Source organism: Chiroxiphia lanceolata, chromosome Z (genome assembly GCF_009829145.1).
Source record: "Chiroxiphia lanceolata isolate bChiLan1 chromosome Z, bChiLan1.pri, whole genome shotgun sequence".
In the NCBI taxonomy this organism is placed as follows: Eukaryota; Metazoa; Chordata; class Aves; order Passeriformes; family Pipridae; genus Chiroxiphia; species Chiroxiphia lanceolata.
In genome coordinates, this window is record NC_045671.1 from 34,329,942 (window position 1) to 34,346,963 (window position 17,022).

At 41.2% G+C, this 17,022-nt stretch overlaps 1 protein-coding gene across 6 annotated transcripts; it reads left to right on the top strand.

Annotated features, from left to right (window-relative positions):
- Positions 1–2,401: 2,401 nt before the first annotated feature.
- GCNT1 (glucosaminyl (N-acetyl) transferase 1) lies at positions 2,402–14,098 on the top strand. Of its 6 annotated transcripts, none has more exons than XM_032676528.1 (3): positions 2,402–2,514; positions 5,230–5,352; positions 11,710–14,098. In XM_032676528.1, the coding sequence occupies exon 3, from the start codon at positions 11,848–11,850 to the stop codon at positions 13,126–13,128; it is 1,281 nt and encodes a 426-aa protein (XP_032532419.1). In that variant the 5' UTR covers positions 2,402–2,514; positions 5,230–5,352; positions 11,710–11,847; the 3' UTR covers positions 13,129–14,098. The 6 variants fall into 6 exon arrangements, with proteins under 6 accessions (XP_032532419.1, XP_032532418.1, XP_032532421.1 ...); XM_032676527.1 differs by lacking the exon at positions 2,402–2,514 and adding an exon at positions 2,892–3,332; XM_032676530.1 differs by lacking the exon at positions 2,402–2,514 and adding an exon at positions 2,892–3,125.
- Positions 14,099–17,022: the final 2,924 nt, after the last annotated feature.

Below are 17,022 nucleotides of genomic sequence, written 5' to 3' on the forward strand. Positions count from 1 at the left end.
ACATTCAGTAATAACTTTAATGCTTTTTTTTTTTTCTCTCACAGGAAGTACTTGTTAGAGGTACTTTCTGTTTCTGCACAAATATTCATCAACTCTGGTTGATGACTTTGCATCACACACTTCTTTGCATCTTTAGCTGTGTAAGTAATTAGCACAGGGGGGATGGAAAACCATGAGAGTAAACATCTGCCCCCAAAGCTTACCCAATTCACTCTCTTAAGAATACTCAGTGTTGAGCTCTGCTGTTACTTACTTGTACTGCAATTGCAATTCTGCGATGCATTGCAGGTGGTTTAGCAAGAGAACAAACACTTAAATTTATGCTTTTATTTTTCTAATTTGCAAGACCAACAGGATACAGTCACTGCTTGTAATCATAGATCATTACTGATGATAAAACATTACTCTTCATGGGAAAAACTAACAGGAAATCTTGCTCCCTCCCCACAGATTTCTCTCTCCTGTTACCAGCCTCTGCTGGGTTTAGAGACAAAAAGCTTTTTTGGCATGGTGCTCCACAAAGAACCAGAAGTTCAGCCCTATAAATAACAGACACACTAGAAGACTCCCTTTCCTCCCCCAGATCTGTTAGGAAAAAGGGATGACTGCCAAAACAGCACGCAGTTATACACACAGGGTGTACATACAGTGAAAATTTTCTTGACAACTAACTATGAAGATTTGAGGTTATGCAGTCCATTCCTAAAATAAGCTGTCTGATCCAGGTGGTGACACATGGAGGCAATTCCCCCTTCTTCTGGCAGCTATTTCCTAGTGAAAACCTTGAAGCCCAATCTTCTCATTTTCTTGTCAGTTTCCAGCCTCTTGATCCGTGCAGATGTAGGACCTTTCAGTAGGAGCTCACAGCTGGGATGAAGTAAGGACAGGAGAGTCTATTAGATGTGCCTTCAGCTGCCAAATCATGGTGCACTCCAGATAATGCTGATGTGCAGGGATTTTAGGGGAATCTACAACCACTGTTCAAGCTGCTGCAGGCTGCAGCACTCGGGATTTTTTAATGAGGTACATACTTTTATTGAACTTCCTATTTCCTTGAAATTAATTTTCTGTTTTCTTTCTAAGTACTTTGGTAAAATAATAAGAAGCTGGTTGTCTGTAAGCTCCACATTTATGTTTCACAGCTCTCCAACTCCCGTGGAATATGTATCATCGGACAGATATCTGATGGGAAAAAGCAAACAAGAAATCAGAGTCTTCTTCAGACTTTGTCCAGGCACGTTTTTACTCTTCACTGCTGTTAAGTTTCACGCACGGCTTCCCAGCCAGGCCAGGTGCCTTCCCACCCCATCCTCTCTTCCATCTCTTGATTCTCCCCCACTGACCCACTTCAAACCCACATTGTGTGCAGAAGGCCAGCTCTGGGTAGGCTGGGGAGCACTAGCCCCACTGGGTCCCCCTGCTCATGAACGCTGAGCCCGCTCAGCACCTAAATGGTTGGACTGCTGGGATTCATGGCTGGGCTTCGCGAACGAAGATTTGGGAAGGGCTCTACCCACGTTTGTTGCAAGCGCGTTGGTGGCTGAAAAGGCCAAAAAGGCAATACGAGATAGGCATGTCCGGTTGCATGTTGGGATTAGAGAGCAGTGATAAGTAGCATGGAGCTCTTGGGGACTTCAGGTTGGATATCAGGAGGAATTTCTTCGCTGAAAGGGTAGTCAGGCATTGGAATGGGCTGCCCAGGAAGGTGGTGGAGTGACCATCCCTGGAGGTGTTCAAGGAACTACTGGACGTGGCACTCAGTGCTCTGGTTTAGTTGACATGATGGTGTTTGGTCAAAGGTTGGACTCAATGATCTTGGAGGTCTTTTCCAGCCTCAGTGATTCTGTGAACCTGTGATTCTTCGTGGTGGCTTTCCCCCTTGCCCCGAGGTGGCACCCGGCCACCAGCTCCGGTGGGTCCGTGGCCGTCTGGGGCTATGCCCTGCGGGTGTTTTCTCCTCCTGACGGGGAACCGCGAAAAAGCCCTTTGTTGCCTTGAGTCGCACAGGAGTTGTCCCCGTCCTACGTGGGTTTCAACGCTACCGGCATTACCAGAGGAAGCGTTAAAAAAAAGTAAAAAAAAAGGACAAACAAGGGCCATTGCCAAAACTACTGGCGGCGTCTCGATCCAGGTAAAGACGGGGGCAGGGATGGGGCGGAGAGGCGGGGGCGGGACACGCGGCCCGCGGAGGGTCGGGTCGGACTAGGAGGTGGATGGGTGGGTGGTGTCGTGAGAGGTGCGGGGCCGTCCGGTGGTGGACAGGCCAGTGCAGGGGCCGCAGTCCGGCGCCGGCCGCAGGCGGGACGTGCCGTGTCGCCGGGCTCCCTGCGGGTCCCGGGGCTGCCCCGCCCTGCACCGAGCGCGGCCCCGCAGGTGGGCAGTGCCGCCGGACCGGGAACGGCGTGGCACCGGAGCGGGTGGCGGCTCTGCCGGGCTGGCGCATCGGCCTTCCCGGGCGCCCTGCCCTTCGGAGCGGAGCAGCGCAACTCCAGGAGCGGCAGGACCATCGGGCAGGTGCGGCACTGGAGCCCAGGGAGGTGCATTTTTGTGCCTCTCTCCTTATTTTTCTCCTCTCTCCTCCCTCTTCCCTCCCCAAACCTTCCGTCCCCAAACCTTCCCTCCCCTTCTCTCTTTTCCCCCCTTTTTTTCTTTCCTTACCCCCTTCCCCCCTCTTCCCTCTTTCCCCACTTTCCCCCTCCTTTTCTCTCCCTTTATCCCCCTCTCCCCTCTCTCCTTTTCTCTTTGGTTGTAATTATTTTGTTTTCCCAGTCTTTTCCCTTTTCTCCCCGTTTCCCTTCTGCCTTTTTGCTCTGCTTTTACTTCTCCACGCTTCCTTTTTTGTTTGTTTGTTTTGTTTCCCTGCTTTCTGTCTATCTCTCTGTCTTCCCGTCCTCCCTTTGCCTCTCCCCGCGGCAGTGCGTGCAGGGGAGCCTGGGGCAGGCCGCTGCCCTCGGAGGGTGGTGGTTGGGTGTGAAATCTGTTAGCGAGCGCAGAATTCGGGGGATACCTGATGCTCGAGGTGTTGCAGTCCTGGGGTGTGGCTTCCCCTCCACCCCCCTCAACTCACTGGAACTACCTTTTTCTTTCCTTTTTTTTTTCTTCAGAATTGAGAAACTGTTTAGAAGGTTGTAAATAGTTTTCTGTGGCCCAGATTGGGTGTGAGGACTGTGAAAGAAGCCTGACAGGAGTTTCAGTTATGTTCTGGCACTTTGCCTCCTTTCAGTGTTGCTCAAAAAAGTAGACTTCTTTGTGGGAAAGGGGAGGAGTGGCAGCAGGAGGGAATTGCCATTTTGGAGTCTGCTATTTTAATTTCGTTTTTAATGGAATATGAGGTGGGTGACCACAGAGCTGGCAAGAATGACAGTCAGAAATGGTAGTGAGACAAGAGGGGACAAATATAGCTTTCTTGTCTATTTCAACTTGAAAATCCTTGTGAAAAATAATGCGGTATTTGTAGCTCCAGCTGGAGCTCAGTTATGATGGTACATTGCTTTTGAAAGTATCTGTATACAAAAGAAAATACTACTTATATTTTGTCTCCTCATTGATTTTCTACTCTGCCTATAATAAATGTTAGTTATCAGCATAATGTCTTTCCTATGAAATCTGAATTGTCTGGGGTAATACTTAATTCCTGAGGCCAGAAGAGCCAAAAGTTGCTTAATAGAACCCTAATGCCTTTGCCAACTCTACCTTTTTTCTAACATAAACCAAATGCAGAGGCAAACATACAAGCTAAAGGTTTACAGTCTATCTGCTGAGAATATGGTGTTCACGGAACAAAATCCCGCTCTTCAAATTTATTACCATTGTTACTACGTTGGAAAGCCCACTGCTTGTCTTATGAAAAGATTTAATTTTGGTTTTTTTAATAATCTCCTCTCTGTTTTCCTTTGGCTTTCAACATCATTCAGAAGTTCTCCACTTGCTTTGGTTTATAAGCTCCTGAAACTTGCTCTTGAGAACACCTAACTATCAACCTAGAATTCTGTCTTAGGAATGGTGAAAAAAGGTAGTTCCACAGAAATGCAGCATGCCCAACAATACAAGTAACTTGTACTATTAAGTTTACTTCATAGCTCCAAGGACACAATTTCTTGCACTGTAAAGCATTATTATATGCAGGTTAATTGTGGTGCTGTTAGAGGAACTTGATAAAACAAACAGAAACCTCATCTGTGATAGGTTATCCCAGAAAGCTCACTGAGGAACTCTTAAGTGTAGACATGGCTTTAAAATGATGGCTTCTACATAGGGCTAAAGAATATCTCCTCAGAATATTTTATATGTTGTGCTTGAAGAGGGATCCAAGTAAATTTGACAGCCTCTTCCTTCTGCCATGAAATTTAGTTCTGTTTTTAGATTACCTTTCCTACCAGCGTGTCCCATTCTGAAATACGGCATTGTCCCAAGGCAGCAATCAGCAAAATTTTGTAGGTGGCCGTGAGAAGTGCAGTGACTGCTCTTGTTTCTGGTGAAATTATAGTTCCTACTTTAGAATTATGTGAAAAAACTAGATACATATTTTACTTTGAAGTAGCCAAATTACCTTGATAAACACCGGGCAGTTTTACTGGGTGTTAAATAGGATGACATTACTTTAAAGATTTTGTGATTTTTTTGTTTTGGGATTTCTGTGTAATTTCAGTGTTAATTGCCTTAAGGTAAAACATATCTTTTTGTCCACGCTAAGAGTCACAGAATTCTTGAGGTAGGAACTGGGCACTGAATGACTTTGCCTTAACATCTTTACTCTCCTTAGTTGAAATTTCTTACCATTAGCTCTGTTGGTGGGGCCTCTAAGGATAGACAGGAATGCAAATAGTAATCAGGCTTTGAACTGTTCTGCATAAGATTTACTTGATACAGTAGTACAAGAGTATACTAGAAAGGCTAGTAACTTTTTTCAGTTTACACTTTACACAGAGTGTATGTTCATGTGGGTTTTACTCATTTTTTTAAACACAAATATTTTAGTGTGTCAGATTCCTAACATTTGAACATAAGCTCTCCAAAAATAACCCAAGGGTTTGAATTTATTTTCATCCTTTTTTTAATCTCTGAAAAAAACAGCTATCTACTTTTATCTACTCTCACTATTAGATTTCCATGTAGTGGTGAATGTAGCAGTACTAGCCATTTATGGAGTTTTGTTTAAAAGGGACTAGAAATGTGTGGATTTTTTTCTATAAAAAGGGAGTGCATTTTTCTCTTTTATTATTTTCTTAGGCAGCTCTGAAAGAAAAGCCCTGCTCCTGCAGAGTGTTGTCAATTGCAGACAACTGTACCCACATGAAACCCTGCTGCTGTCTCTGCATGATTTCAAAGTTAAGAGTCCCATAAAGCCTAATGGTAAGCCAACTACTCAGCTTATGACCAGTTCTCATTTGCACTAAGACTGAAAACTATCTAATGGAACAAACATGAGTTCTCTGATCCAGCTACAGGCGTACCTACTTTCAAGATTGTGCTGCTTGATATCATGGAGAGGCTGAGTAAATGTGACTTTGCTCTGTCTGGCAGATCTCTGCCAATAGCACTGTGTCTGTTCAGTCTGTCTGTGCTTAGGCATGTTTGTGTTCATGCAAGGTGCTTACAGCTTTAAAAATCACTTCCTCATCAGAATTAATGTTTTGCATAACTGAATCTGAATGGAAGCAGGCTAATTGTAATAACTGGGATCTGTGGCTTGGAAGCATCCCGGCTATGCCTTGGTAAAATTCAGGGGCTTTCCAGCAAATCTACCCTCAGTAGAGAGACTTATTCTGTAGTTTTGAGGAAAAGGTTTGTATCTCAGGTGGAATTTGTGAATGGGGAAAGAGAACAGCAAGGTCAACACTACTTACTGTTCTCAGGGGTAGCTGAAGTTTCCTTATATCTTCCCTTCCTCCAAAGTGAGAACAGAGAAAAGTAAGTAATTTCTGACTCTCACTCCCCACCCATCAAGATGATTACTTGTCTCCTGGCCCATCCCAACTACCGCTTCGGACATGGATGTACTCAGTACTGTATTTTCCACTTGGCTTTTCTTCAATACATTTCTGTAAAAATAAAAGTCTCATGTTGTCATGCATGGATGTAGGATGTTAGTGCAACTGCCAGGGAGTTTTCAAGTAACTGCTGTAAAGCTTTGATTAAAAGCTCATGTGTCTGTGGACATAAAATAGAGGCCTATGCATAATGTTCATGTTGCTGGGTGCTCTCCACAGTACCTTTATGCCAAAAATCACTGAAGCAACTACAACACAGCAAGCATCACTGTCTGCTTCCTCTGATACTTGTTAGAGGAAGCAGAATAGGAAGAAAAATGAAGGAAACTTTAGTTTAGCAGCCCACAAGGCTGAGAGAGTCATGACACCAGGACATTGCAGCTAGGTCTTCAAGACCTATCAGATCTTTCTTGCTCTTGTTAGAACTCGTTTTGATTTCCTACCAGCCTCTGTGATGCTTCCTAACTCTAAGGTCTTTCCTGCCTTTTTGCCAGCTTTTAACAAAATGTACAGGCTGCTGAAGTACCCCAGAGTACTTTCTTACCGTGTACCTGCTGCCTTCTGAATTTCTGGTGCTGATACTGGCCCAAGATGTATTTTGGAGGCTGCAATGCTTCTGCTAAATCAGTGTTTGAAGTGTTGCATCAACTGTTTTTCCACTAATACAAGAGAAGAATGAAGTGCCAAAATTGAAAGATAACTGCTTTTTCTCTTTTATTCCTATGCCACCAGCCCCTAATGATTTTCATCTTATTGTGACATTGATCTGTGGACCATTTCGCTGCAAGCCCTAACTGCTTTTTTGGAGGAAAAATTATACTTTGAGTGAAAATGTATTGGTAATTGATTAAATACAAAAAATATTTACTTAATTTACTATTTCACTCTGCTTTCTAAATTGCTTCAGGTAGGACAGAGGAGGACAATGTGTTTTAGGTGAGCTGGCATGAGGGAGGCCCTGGAGTGCCAGGAGTCCCCTTTTCCCAGTACTGGTGTTGTAACTCAGGCAGAGTGAATAGCCACCCTCGCATAAGGCTGGTTAGAGGTTGCTGTTGCTTTTCACCTCATTTAGGAAAAGCTGAATCTCTCACTCCCAGCTATATCAGTCCAAGTGAGAGCCTACAGCCCTGAGCCTGCGTTTACTGGACTGTGGCATGGCGAGGGGAGATATCCGTGGCACCGCAGGGCTGGTGGCTCCCCATGTCAGGTCTGTCAGGGCCTGGTTAGGAGCTGGGCAGTTGGTGGGCACAGACATGCCCTGACATCAGGCACCTCCCTGGCTGACGCTGGACTGGATCAGCTTGTCACTGTCTGTGGCCAGATTGTGGGGCTGGAGACTGGCCCTGCAGTGGTGTCACTGGTGTGCAATGGGGTCACAGGGGAGCGCAGAGGGGGCTGGTTGGAGCTGTCAGGGGCTCTTGTGGCCCTGCCAGCAGCCAGGATAGCTGATGTTGGAGAGCTCCCTAGAGCCCAGATGGTTCAGTCTGTTGTTGTACCCCTCCTGGCCTGATGTGTGGTTGGCAGAAATGTGGGGTCATTCCTTTCACCACCAACACATCATGGTGTCAGACCAGTTGCGTTGTGAAACTTCAGCTGAAGAGGTCTGCTGTGCTGGCAGCCAAAGGCTGGTGTCCACGATGCTGGACTGAGGCTCACACCCTTTGTCAGGGCTGGTGTAGCAGTGCTCTACTGGCTCTGTGCCCTCACAAGCATCCTTGTTCTTAGGACTGGCAGCTCCAGTCCAGCCTGTCTGCATAAAACCTTCATGTGAACTTTGGTCTCCCTCCAAGTTGTGGTATGATCTTGTAAAAGTTTTTTGTTTAGTTGTTTTTTTGGGCTTTTATTTGAAACCTAGGTTTCTTTTGGGATTTTGTATTTGCTTTTAAGGGTGGGTGAAGCCAAACTTATCTAAAATCATATGCTGAGCTGGACTCGGAGGGTGCTGCTCCCTCCTGTCTGTGGCTCCTTTATCATAAATATCCATGTAGTCTACTGCTGACTCATTTCAGTCAGTTCCATGGGCAGATTAGTAATTTAGCGTGTACAATTAACTCAAATTTATATAGTGACCAGCTAAAGACATTATTACTGAAATCGGCTGTTTTACAGTTGCACCTTTACAGTTAAATAGTATAAAAGTTAAATCAGAACCTAGTTTTTACCAAGACTGCTCCCAAACTACCAGGTGCTTAATACTTGTTCACAAAACAAACTTAAGATGCAAATGAGCCAAGTGATATGCTCTCTGACACCAAAGAGGTGTCAGAAATGGAGATTTAAATTAGGTATAATAATACTTCTTTCCATAAGGTCTGTTTAAATGGTGAACACGAGTTTCTAGCAGAAATCAAGTTGAAATTATCTTGGATTTGTTTAATCATGCTGTACAGTTTGTATACAGCAGTGAAGAATAATTTTGGCAGGAAAGAGGGAAGCGGGCAGCTAACTCAGCCTTTGTACTAACTACTCCAACTACCAGCAACTGCTCTAAGTTTCCCCTTTTAATGACTACTGCATCAGAAATACAGACTCTGACTTGAGTAGGAAGCAGTAAAAAAGGAAGTGGGTCAGGTATGTAACTTCTGCAGCTGAACTTCAGTTGAGAGCAAGATGAAAGTTGCCAAATAAAGCTGTTTCTCTGTGGCGGCACAAACGTCTCTCGGCTCTCCCACAGTGCAAAGTGCTGCCTCTGAAAGGGTATTCTCGAGTATGCACACTAAAACTACGCAGAGCTAAAGAAAAAGATGTTAAAAGCTTTACTGAATGTAGTCGAAAGCTATATTAATGAGAATTCTAGGCTTGTTAAGAATATTAGATGCATTATTAGATGGAAGGTACCAAATCTTACCCTGTAAAGGTCAGCTTCTGTGAATGGGATATGATCAGGTTTTAGGACTTAGAAATTGCAAGTGTAAACAAATAGTAACTTACTGTTAAAACTGGTCAGAGAAGGCAGTGTGTCAGTGAAAAAAAATTTGACTGTGGGGAAAAAAATCTCCATGTAAAGATAAGAGCCACATTAATGTGTAAATGTTTGCAGATCTCTCATTTTGGTATAATGAACATGCAGGGTCTTATTACAATAGGGGAATTGCACCCAGCTGGGTATACAAGGCCTTTCGGAAAGAGATTCTTTATCCTGCTTTCAATTAAGGTTTATTCTGAAACTGGAGTGGGAAAGACTTCTTAGCAAGCTTTATTCTCTGAAAATTTTAGAAGGTGAAGACCACGATGGTCACTTTCAATTAAGACTGTTTCCCTGCATTGTAAAAACAGCAAGGGGGTAGTAATCTTCTTGAGTGTGTGTTACTCTTCAGAGATAGTGGTCCTCTGAAAACTAAGAATAGGATAAAATGGTAGTGCTAACAGCTTAAAGAAAGTATTCCGACTTCCGTCACCTAAAGCGTCACAAATATAAGTGTATTTGAAGTACACTTTAAGTTCTAAAAAAGTTTTAAGTTGTTAGGCAGAAAACAGTAATAGACAGTGTCACATACATAGCTTGTATCCTTCCTTTATTAATTTAATATATGATGAATATTATTTTTATTGGATCAGATCTACCAGTCAAAACTAGCAGGACATCAAGTAAGCAAGTGTGTGATAAAGTTATAAAACATGTTAAAACTTGTTCTGACTTACGTCATTGTGTTCAATGTCACATTGCAAACTGAAAGCTGGAATTGTGGAATTTTTCTTTTAAAATTTTATTTTAATTCAAAGTGTGAATGTACCTCTCTATGTTTTCAGCTGTAATTGCATGCTAGCTCACCTGGCTACTTGTCTTAAGGGTTAAAATTTAAATTTTCTTCCAAACAAATGTCTACCTTCCCTAAGATAAATAAGAAATGCAGGATATAATAATTAGACTTGCAACTCTGAAAACGAAGTACACTTTACAGTAGTTAAGATGTTTATATAATGCTGTTAGTCACAAATTCATGTCTAGTTTGTGGTCTCTGCTTGCTCTTGGCTTGAGCTACAAAATGCTTGATTGTAGCAACTTATAATACTGCTGATCCTCATGGCTGTGTCAGACATTTGTGCAGTGATCCGCACCTGCCCCCCATCTCCTACACGTGTCAGCTCCCTCAGTTTGCAGTGCTGTGGGCAAAGTGGTGGACCCAATGTATAGTGCATCCCAGTGGCAGCATTACTAATAAAAAATTCTGATGCCAGGCCTCAGTTTCTTAAATGTACCTATTCTGAGATGTGCAAGTAGCAGGTTAAGAGCCACAGTTGATGAAGTAAAAGCTAAAATGACACTGGGGTAGCTTCAATAAAAGAGGGCCAGAAGAAGGAAATTCTTATGCTAAACAGCCTATTGCAAAACCCAGAAGTGGATGCAGTACCATTTCTTTTTCTTAAAGTTTCTTACCAGTTTTTCTGAGTAGCTGTTATTCTTAGAGCTGTTCAGAAAGTTATTCAGAGGTGCTGTTTTTTTCTTGAAAGTAGCAAAAATTTAAGGAGCTTTATATCTCTCAAATACTGGATATTTCATTAACTTACAGATTCAAATTTTGGAAGACATTCTCTGAAAACTGTATAGGCTTTTGCAGTTAGAGGTTGAAATTCAAACCTGCACTAAGTTATTAGGCAGTGAATTTGTGAGTAGAAATGGCACTTGAGTAGCAATGTTAAGTTGTTTAAGGATATCCTGTTCTTGATATTCAGGTAAATATCAATTTACCTGCTTAAGGTAGTACTTAGAAAAAAAAAAGATATCCAGTTCTGTAATACACTTTAGTTTTCTCAACAGCTACAGCTGTAGCAGCTGCATTACTGTGCAGTGATCCCTTCACAGAATATCTGAAACAGAAAAAAGGTGCTTAAGAGGAAGAAAAGCTAACAAACAAAAATGATGTAGTGCCTGTGAAAAGATGAAAATAAAATTGTCATATTAGAAATCTTACTGCTACTCAACCTTGCAGCACATTTCCACATAAAAACAAGTGTGTTTAAAAAATGGTAATACAACGCTGCTGTGCTCTTAGATTTGTGCATTTGCAGTGACTTCACACACGTCAGCTTGAGATACAGGTGATAAGTATTATCTTTTACCTTAAAAAGGTATTTCAGCAATTCACTAACAGTTGTTCTCACAGCTCTCTCAAAACTGAGGTGCTCTGCTATACTAATTTCCCCCCCTCTTCTCATCAGCTATTTACTGCTGGTATTTCTAAGCTCATGCACAAGACATTGAAGAGACTGTACCTCACATAAAAATGTTGAAAGGCCTCAGGATCTTCTTTGCCTTTATTGCCTTCTTTTATTGTGAGAAATAAAGCATGACTACCATCCAAGAAGTGTAAGTTTTAATGATAATGTCAATGTCAAATGTCTGTCAACACTGAAATGGGTATAAAACGTTCCTGTCAAACTCTGAAGCATGAATTAACAAGAAATACTTGCTTCTCAGTAATGTATCTGACTTAAATTTTGTTAGATGCAGCTGAATCAGCTCTGTTTTCTTACTGAACTTTGGTTTGTAGTCTTAGTACTGTGGAAATAGGATTTCACAAAAAACTATCTGCTTCTCCCAGTCTTTTTCTCGAAAAATAAAATAATTTTATTCATTAATTTCTGATTTTCAACAGAATATTTTTGGCTGAACTATTCATCTTTTTACTGTCACTAAACAACAATGTGATTATTAATTAATAATTTTTTTAAGAAATGTTTTAGTCTTTGAATGACATCATATTTCATTTCTTTTTAGGATTTTTCCTTCCATTTTCCTGACAAACTCGTCAAATTCCTGAGAAACACAAACTTGTTTCTGAAGTTGTTGATGCTGATATGAGCAGAAGGGAGGACATTTTCTTTTTTAGCCGTGCGAAGCTACCTGGTATTTGAAATGCTGAAGAGGAAATTACGGTTTTGCCATAATTTGCGCTTCAGGCTTTTCTTGGGTCTAACTCTTATTTTAGTAATCATTTCAGTTTTGAAAGTTAACCAGAAAGAAGACTTCTTAAATCAGAGACATCTAGAGCTAACAAAAGAAGATCCTATCAGCAATGTTAACTGCACCAAGATTATTGAGGGGGATGTAGAAGAAATACAAAAGGTAAAGCTTGAGACATTGTCAGTGTCATTTAAGAAACGCCCCAGGCTAACAACAAATGATTATATTAACATGACGGCAGACTGTGCCTCCTTCACCAAGACTAGGAAATACATTATGGAGCCTCTCAGCAATGAAGAAGCAGAATTTCCGATTGCTTACTCAATAGTGGTTTATCACAAAATTGAGATGCTTGATAGACTTCTAAGATCAATCTATGCTCCACAGAATTTTTACTGCATTCATGTAGACAAAAAATCTCCAGAATCTTTTTTCACCGCTGTGAAGGGAATAGTCTCATGTTTTGATAATGTCTTTATTTCAAGCCAGTTAGAGAGTGTGGTATATGCTTCATGGAGCAGGGTGCAGGCAGACATTAACTGCATGAAAGATCTCTACAGTAGAAGTTCAAACTGGAAATACCTAATAAATCTATGTGGTATGGACTTTCCTATAAAAACCAACCAGGAAATAGTAGAGAAATTAAAAGCCCTTAAAGGTGAAAACAGCTTGGAAACAGAAAAAATGCCTGTTTATAAAGAAGTAAGGTGGAAAAAACGCCATGAGATTATTGATGGTAAAATAAAGAACACAGGCACAGACAAACAACTACCACCTCTGAGTACTCCAATTTTTAGTGGTAGTGCCTATTTTATAGTTAGCAGAAGATTTGTAGAATATGTATTAGAAAGCAGCAAAATACTTAAGTTCATTGAGTGGGCAAAAGATACTTACAGCCCAGATGAGTACCTGTGGGCAACAATTCAGAGAATCCCTGATGTCCCAGGTGCAGTTTCTTCTAGTGACAAGTACGATGTTTCTGACATGAATGCGCTGGCCAGGTTTGTCAAGTGGCAGTACTTTGAAGGTGACGTGTCCAAAGGTGCACCGTACCCACCATGCAGTGGAGTTCACATTCGCTCTGTCTGTGTTTTTGGGGTAGGAGACTTGAACTGGATGCTACGAAACCACCACTTCTTTGCTAATAAGTTTGACACTGATGTTGACCCTTTTGCAGTAAAATGTTTGGAAGAGTATTTGCGACACAAGGCTTTGTATATGCAAAAGAAGTGAAATACTGTATGCTCCTGTCATAAAACATAGGTACAAATACTATACTGCTAAGTACTTTGACACATAACAGCAATGGTGGTGATGCTGATGATGGGTATAATAAACCGTGTTGATGTAGTGGTGCTGATGCTGTCCCTGCCTTGTCCATGGACAAGGGGAAGAAAAGACATGTCTAAAGTGAATATGGGGATCCCTGGTATTGCACACTGAGGCTCAGAGCTTTAGGTACAAAATCACAACAGCAACTTTTGGAAGGCCAACTATTTGGAATATTTATTTTCTAGAAGATGTAATTAATGGATTTCCTTTGGCTAAACTGTTTGTTTTAAGGCTTGGAAAATGCGTGTTATTCATGGTTATTCTTTATTTTTTTCCCATGAATGCAATGCTAACTGGAAGAGAAAGATGAAGGGTTGGGGGGAATGCAGCTGGACTGCACAGACTTTGTTCTGAGTACTGAAAGACTCAGGAATATAACATTAGAAATTATCTGAAAACTATGCAAAAGGGGATATTCAAAGCCAGCTGTCATAACTCAAGTTAAGTCTGCTTGCTGCAGTTCTGTTACATGTAATTCTTAGTCCTCTTGAAAATTTTGTCTTTAGCATGGAGTATTAAGGAATTGCATTTAAATTTTTGTAGCCAAATCTTGCTTTTGTACTCTCAAAGCCCCCTGATATTGTGATATAAAGTGTATACACTAGTTTGTAATTACATCTTCTCAGGGAAATTTCAGTTTTATGCCTGATGAGATTTAGACTTGTAATTTTACACTTTTTAGTGTACTGGGAGTCTTGCTTTTGGATTCAAAATGACTCAAATTTCTCAAAAACTTAAATGCAGTAGTGTCTAAATGTCACTGATGGAACTGCTGGTTTCTGCTTTGTGTCAAGCTCAACTTGCATTCCAGATTATTTTAACATTGAGTACAGAAAAATAAAGTTATTTTTCTAAATGATGTTGCCTCTTCCCACCATAGAAGAACCTCTAAAAGCACCACCAGAAAATCCTAATGATGAAGACCTAAAATGTTTTTACTGTAGGTTTCCATACAATTGAAGCTGCAGCTGAGGTAAGTCCTACCTTACCTCCATATTAGCATTCATTCATGTGTCTGTGCTTGTTTAGGTTTAGCCGGTGTGTTTATTTGCATCTTGTGGTGAAAGGGAAAGGAAGACGTCAGGATGATTTTTGTTCCAGTTAGATCCCTGCTTAGTTTAGCTGCTGTAGTGTGGCACAGAAGTGTGGGGGTGAAATAACAGGATATTGTGAGGGATGATATTTCTTTCTGTATCAATTCTGGTTTGTCATGCATAGTTACTGCCAGGTGTCTCATCTTACTCCTGAGATGACAGTGGAATTCATTTGAGGCAAAATAGACTAAAATTTTTGTTTTGTGAACTGTTGCTGTAATGGTATCATGTGTTTCTTACAAAGGTGGTTTGTCGTGTTTCTCCTAAGGTGTGCCTCAATACTTAGACATTAACATAATGAACTGCTTATTGTTCATCATGCAAACAGCTAGGGCGGCAAGCAATTTAATCTGAAGTAGAGCCTATTCTTGCCAACCCCTGCCTTCAAAACCACCTGAAAGCTGTTTAGGGAGACTTCAGAGAGTTTCACGTTAAGAGGTAATTAAAGCCTCTTAGAGCTAAGAAATGAGCTAAGGCAGTTGAGGAAAATTCCCTGTCTTCCCCACCCTTTGGCTTTTCTGCAAGAATGCTCTTGTAGACAGTTATGCTCTACCACCTTTGCACAAGCTACGAAAAGGCTTAACTTCACTGCATATAGTATTGGGAAGTTGCAGGAAGTCATGCTATATTTTTAGCAGAAAGGAAGTCATTTGTTGTTAAGAATTTGCACCTGAAGACAAGCTACATGAATAGCTTCTATTGAACTGCTGGTTCAAGTAGACTGAAAAAAACTGATGATCAGTAATAAAATGTTCTGTGCACAGGATGGACTGCTGACTCAATTGCTCGAAATCTGCTAGATAGTTAGAGCATCAGCCCCTTTACCTACCTATTTCAGCCTGCTTTTACTCATACAATGAATACTTGTCTGTATCTCTGTCGTTAATGATACTGCTACTATAAATAGTGAACACTTGATATGAAGACTAGTGAAGCGCTTGACTACCTGCTTCAATTGTTACTGTTTAGATAGTCAGGAGAGATCCTGTGTAGGCTCACTGTGTCTTCTGTACAGAAGGAAAAATAGGAGAATATTGCTGTTTAGTGTACATTTTCCGTAAGATGAAGAATTTCTTTTTCTTCTGGGGAAAGTGAACTACAAAAATCCCACCTTCTGAAAACTTCGAAAAGAGACACCTTGATCTGTAGAATTTAAATGGTCTAGGAAGATATTTTCTCAAAAGAACTCTTAATTTCTTCAGAAAGTACCAAATGTGCCAAAGGAAATTACTGGATAAATTAAGGGTATTGCAGCTACACAAGCAGGAAAACCACCATCACCAGCTATAATGGGTAAAGAAAGCAATTCAACTTACATTAGTGCTGTCCACACAATCAGATTCATTACCCAGTGTGCAACAAGCTAATAATTACACTGAGAGAGACACGGATTGTTTATTCCAGATGTCTGCAAGCCTGGGTGCTCAGTGGTGGTCCACAAATCAAGCATGACCCTCCAGACTTTTCATGCCATTATTTATACGCAGAAGTTCAGAGTTAGTAACTTTCCAAGTACAGTTCCTCTATTACGATCGGTTAGTAATTTCTATACAAGTTACTTAACCCCTATACATGCTTAGGAGAGGGGGTCTTCACGGGGTAGGGGTCTTTTTGACCTGTAGGCATGAGTTTTAGTATTATAATGAACATAGTTCAGCTATAGGATCCATGGACCTTGAGTATTTTACCAAGTTTGCAATGTATACGTAGACATACATCAACATCTTGATTTAGTACATTCTTAAAGCTTGTTAGTTCCGGGATGTCGTTTAGTAAGGGTTGCTAACTGCTGCCTGTTCCATTTCACAGAATATTCTGAGTTGGAAGGGACCTACAAGGATCATCAAGCCCAACTCTTAAGTGAATGGCCTGTACAAGGATCACACCCACAACCTTGGTGTTATTAGCAGCATTCTCTAACCAACTGAGCTAATCTCAGGGTCCACATTGATTAGGTCTCCTTTCTTGCTGATTAGGCGTGAAAGTTTATGAGTATCTTACATCAAAGAACATCCTGACTTAAGATAATCTTGACATATTCCACATTTTGCAACATTAGTTTTCACTGAATCTGCCAAGAAACTTAGGCAAAATAATCATAATAGAATCAGGCAGCAATAAAACTTGAAATCTAGATTATATCCCTTACTGATATCTGCAGTTTGTTTTGGTTTTTTTTATATCTTGTCTCAGTTTTCTACTAGATGCTTAGAAGACGGGAGTAAAAGTCTAATACTGATGTGAGTGAACATGAAAGAAAAATGCTTCACTGATACTGCAGCAAGAAGTTGATCTTGATGCTGTGCTGAAGACACTGCAGGCTCCTGTCAGGAATAGCCAAAAATTAAAAACTTAATAATTACATCAACCCTTCAACCATTAATTCTGAATACAGTAATGCTCTAATTCAAGAAAACTGCTGGTTTGCTCTGATCACCTTCAGGTTCCAAATCGGGAAAGAAGTGAACACATAGACTTGTGGCAAAATGGATTGAACGTGGAAGCTCGCTCGACAGAGGATGGAGCACTAAAAATTAAAACTCTTATGGTGGGTTCAGCTATGGTGCTGCCCAGGGCACTCTAGAGTACCTGGTTTTTCCAGTTCCTGCTGCATGTACCCAGCTTACACCAGCTTTCACACAGTGATCCTGTCATCCTTTGGGCAGCCAGGAAGCGAAGTGTTTTGCATTCTGCCTACTGC

What these genes read in the sequence shown, in the direction of transcription:
- GCNT1 (XM_032676528.1), top strand. Translation starts at nt 11,848, where the DNA reads ATGCTGAAGAGGAAATTACGGTTTTGCCATAATTTGCGCTTCAGGCTT.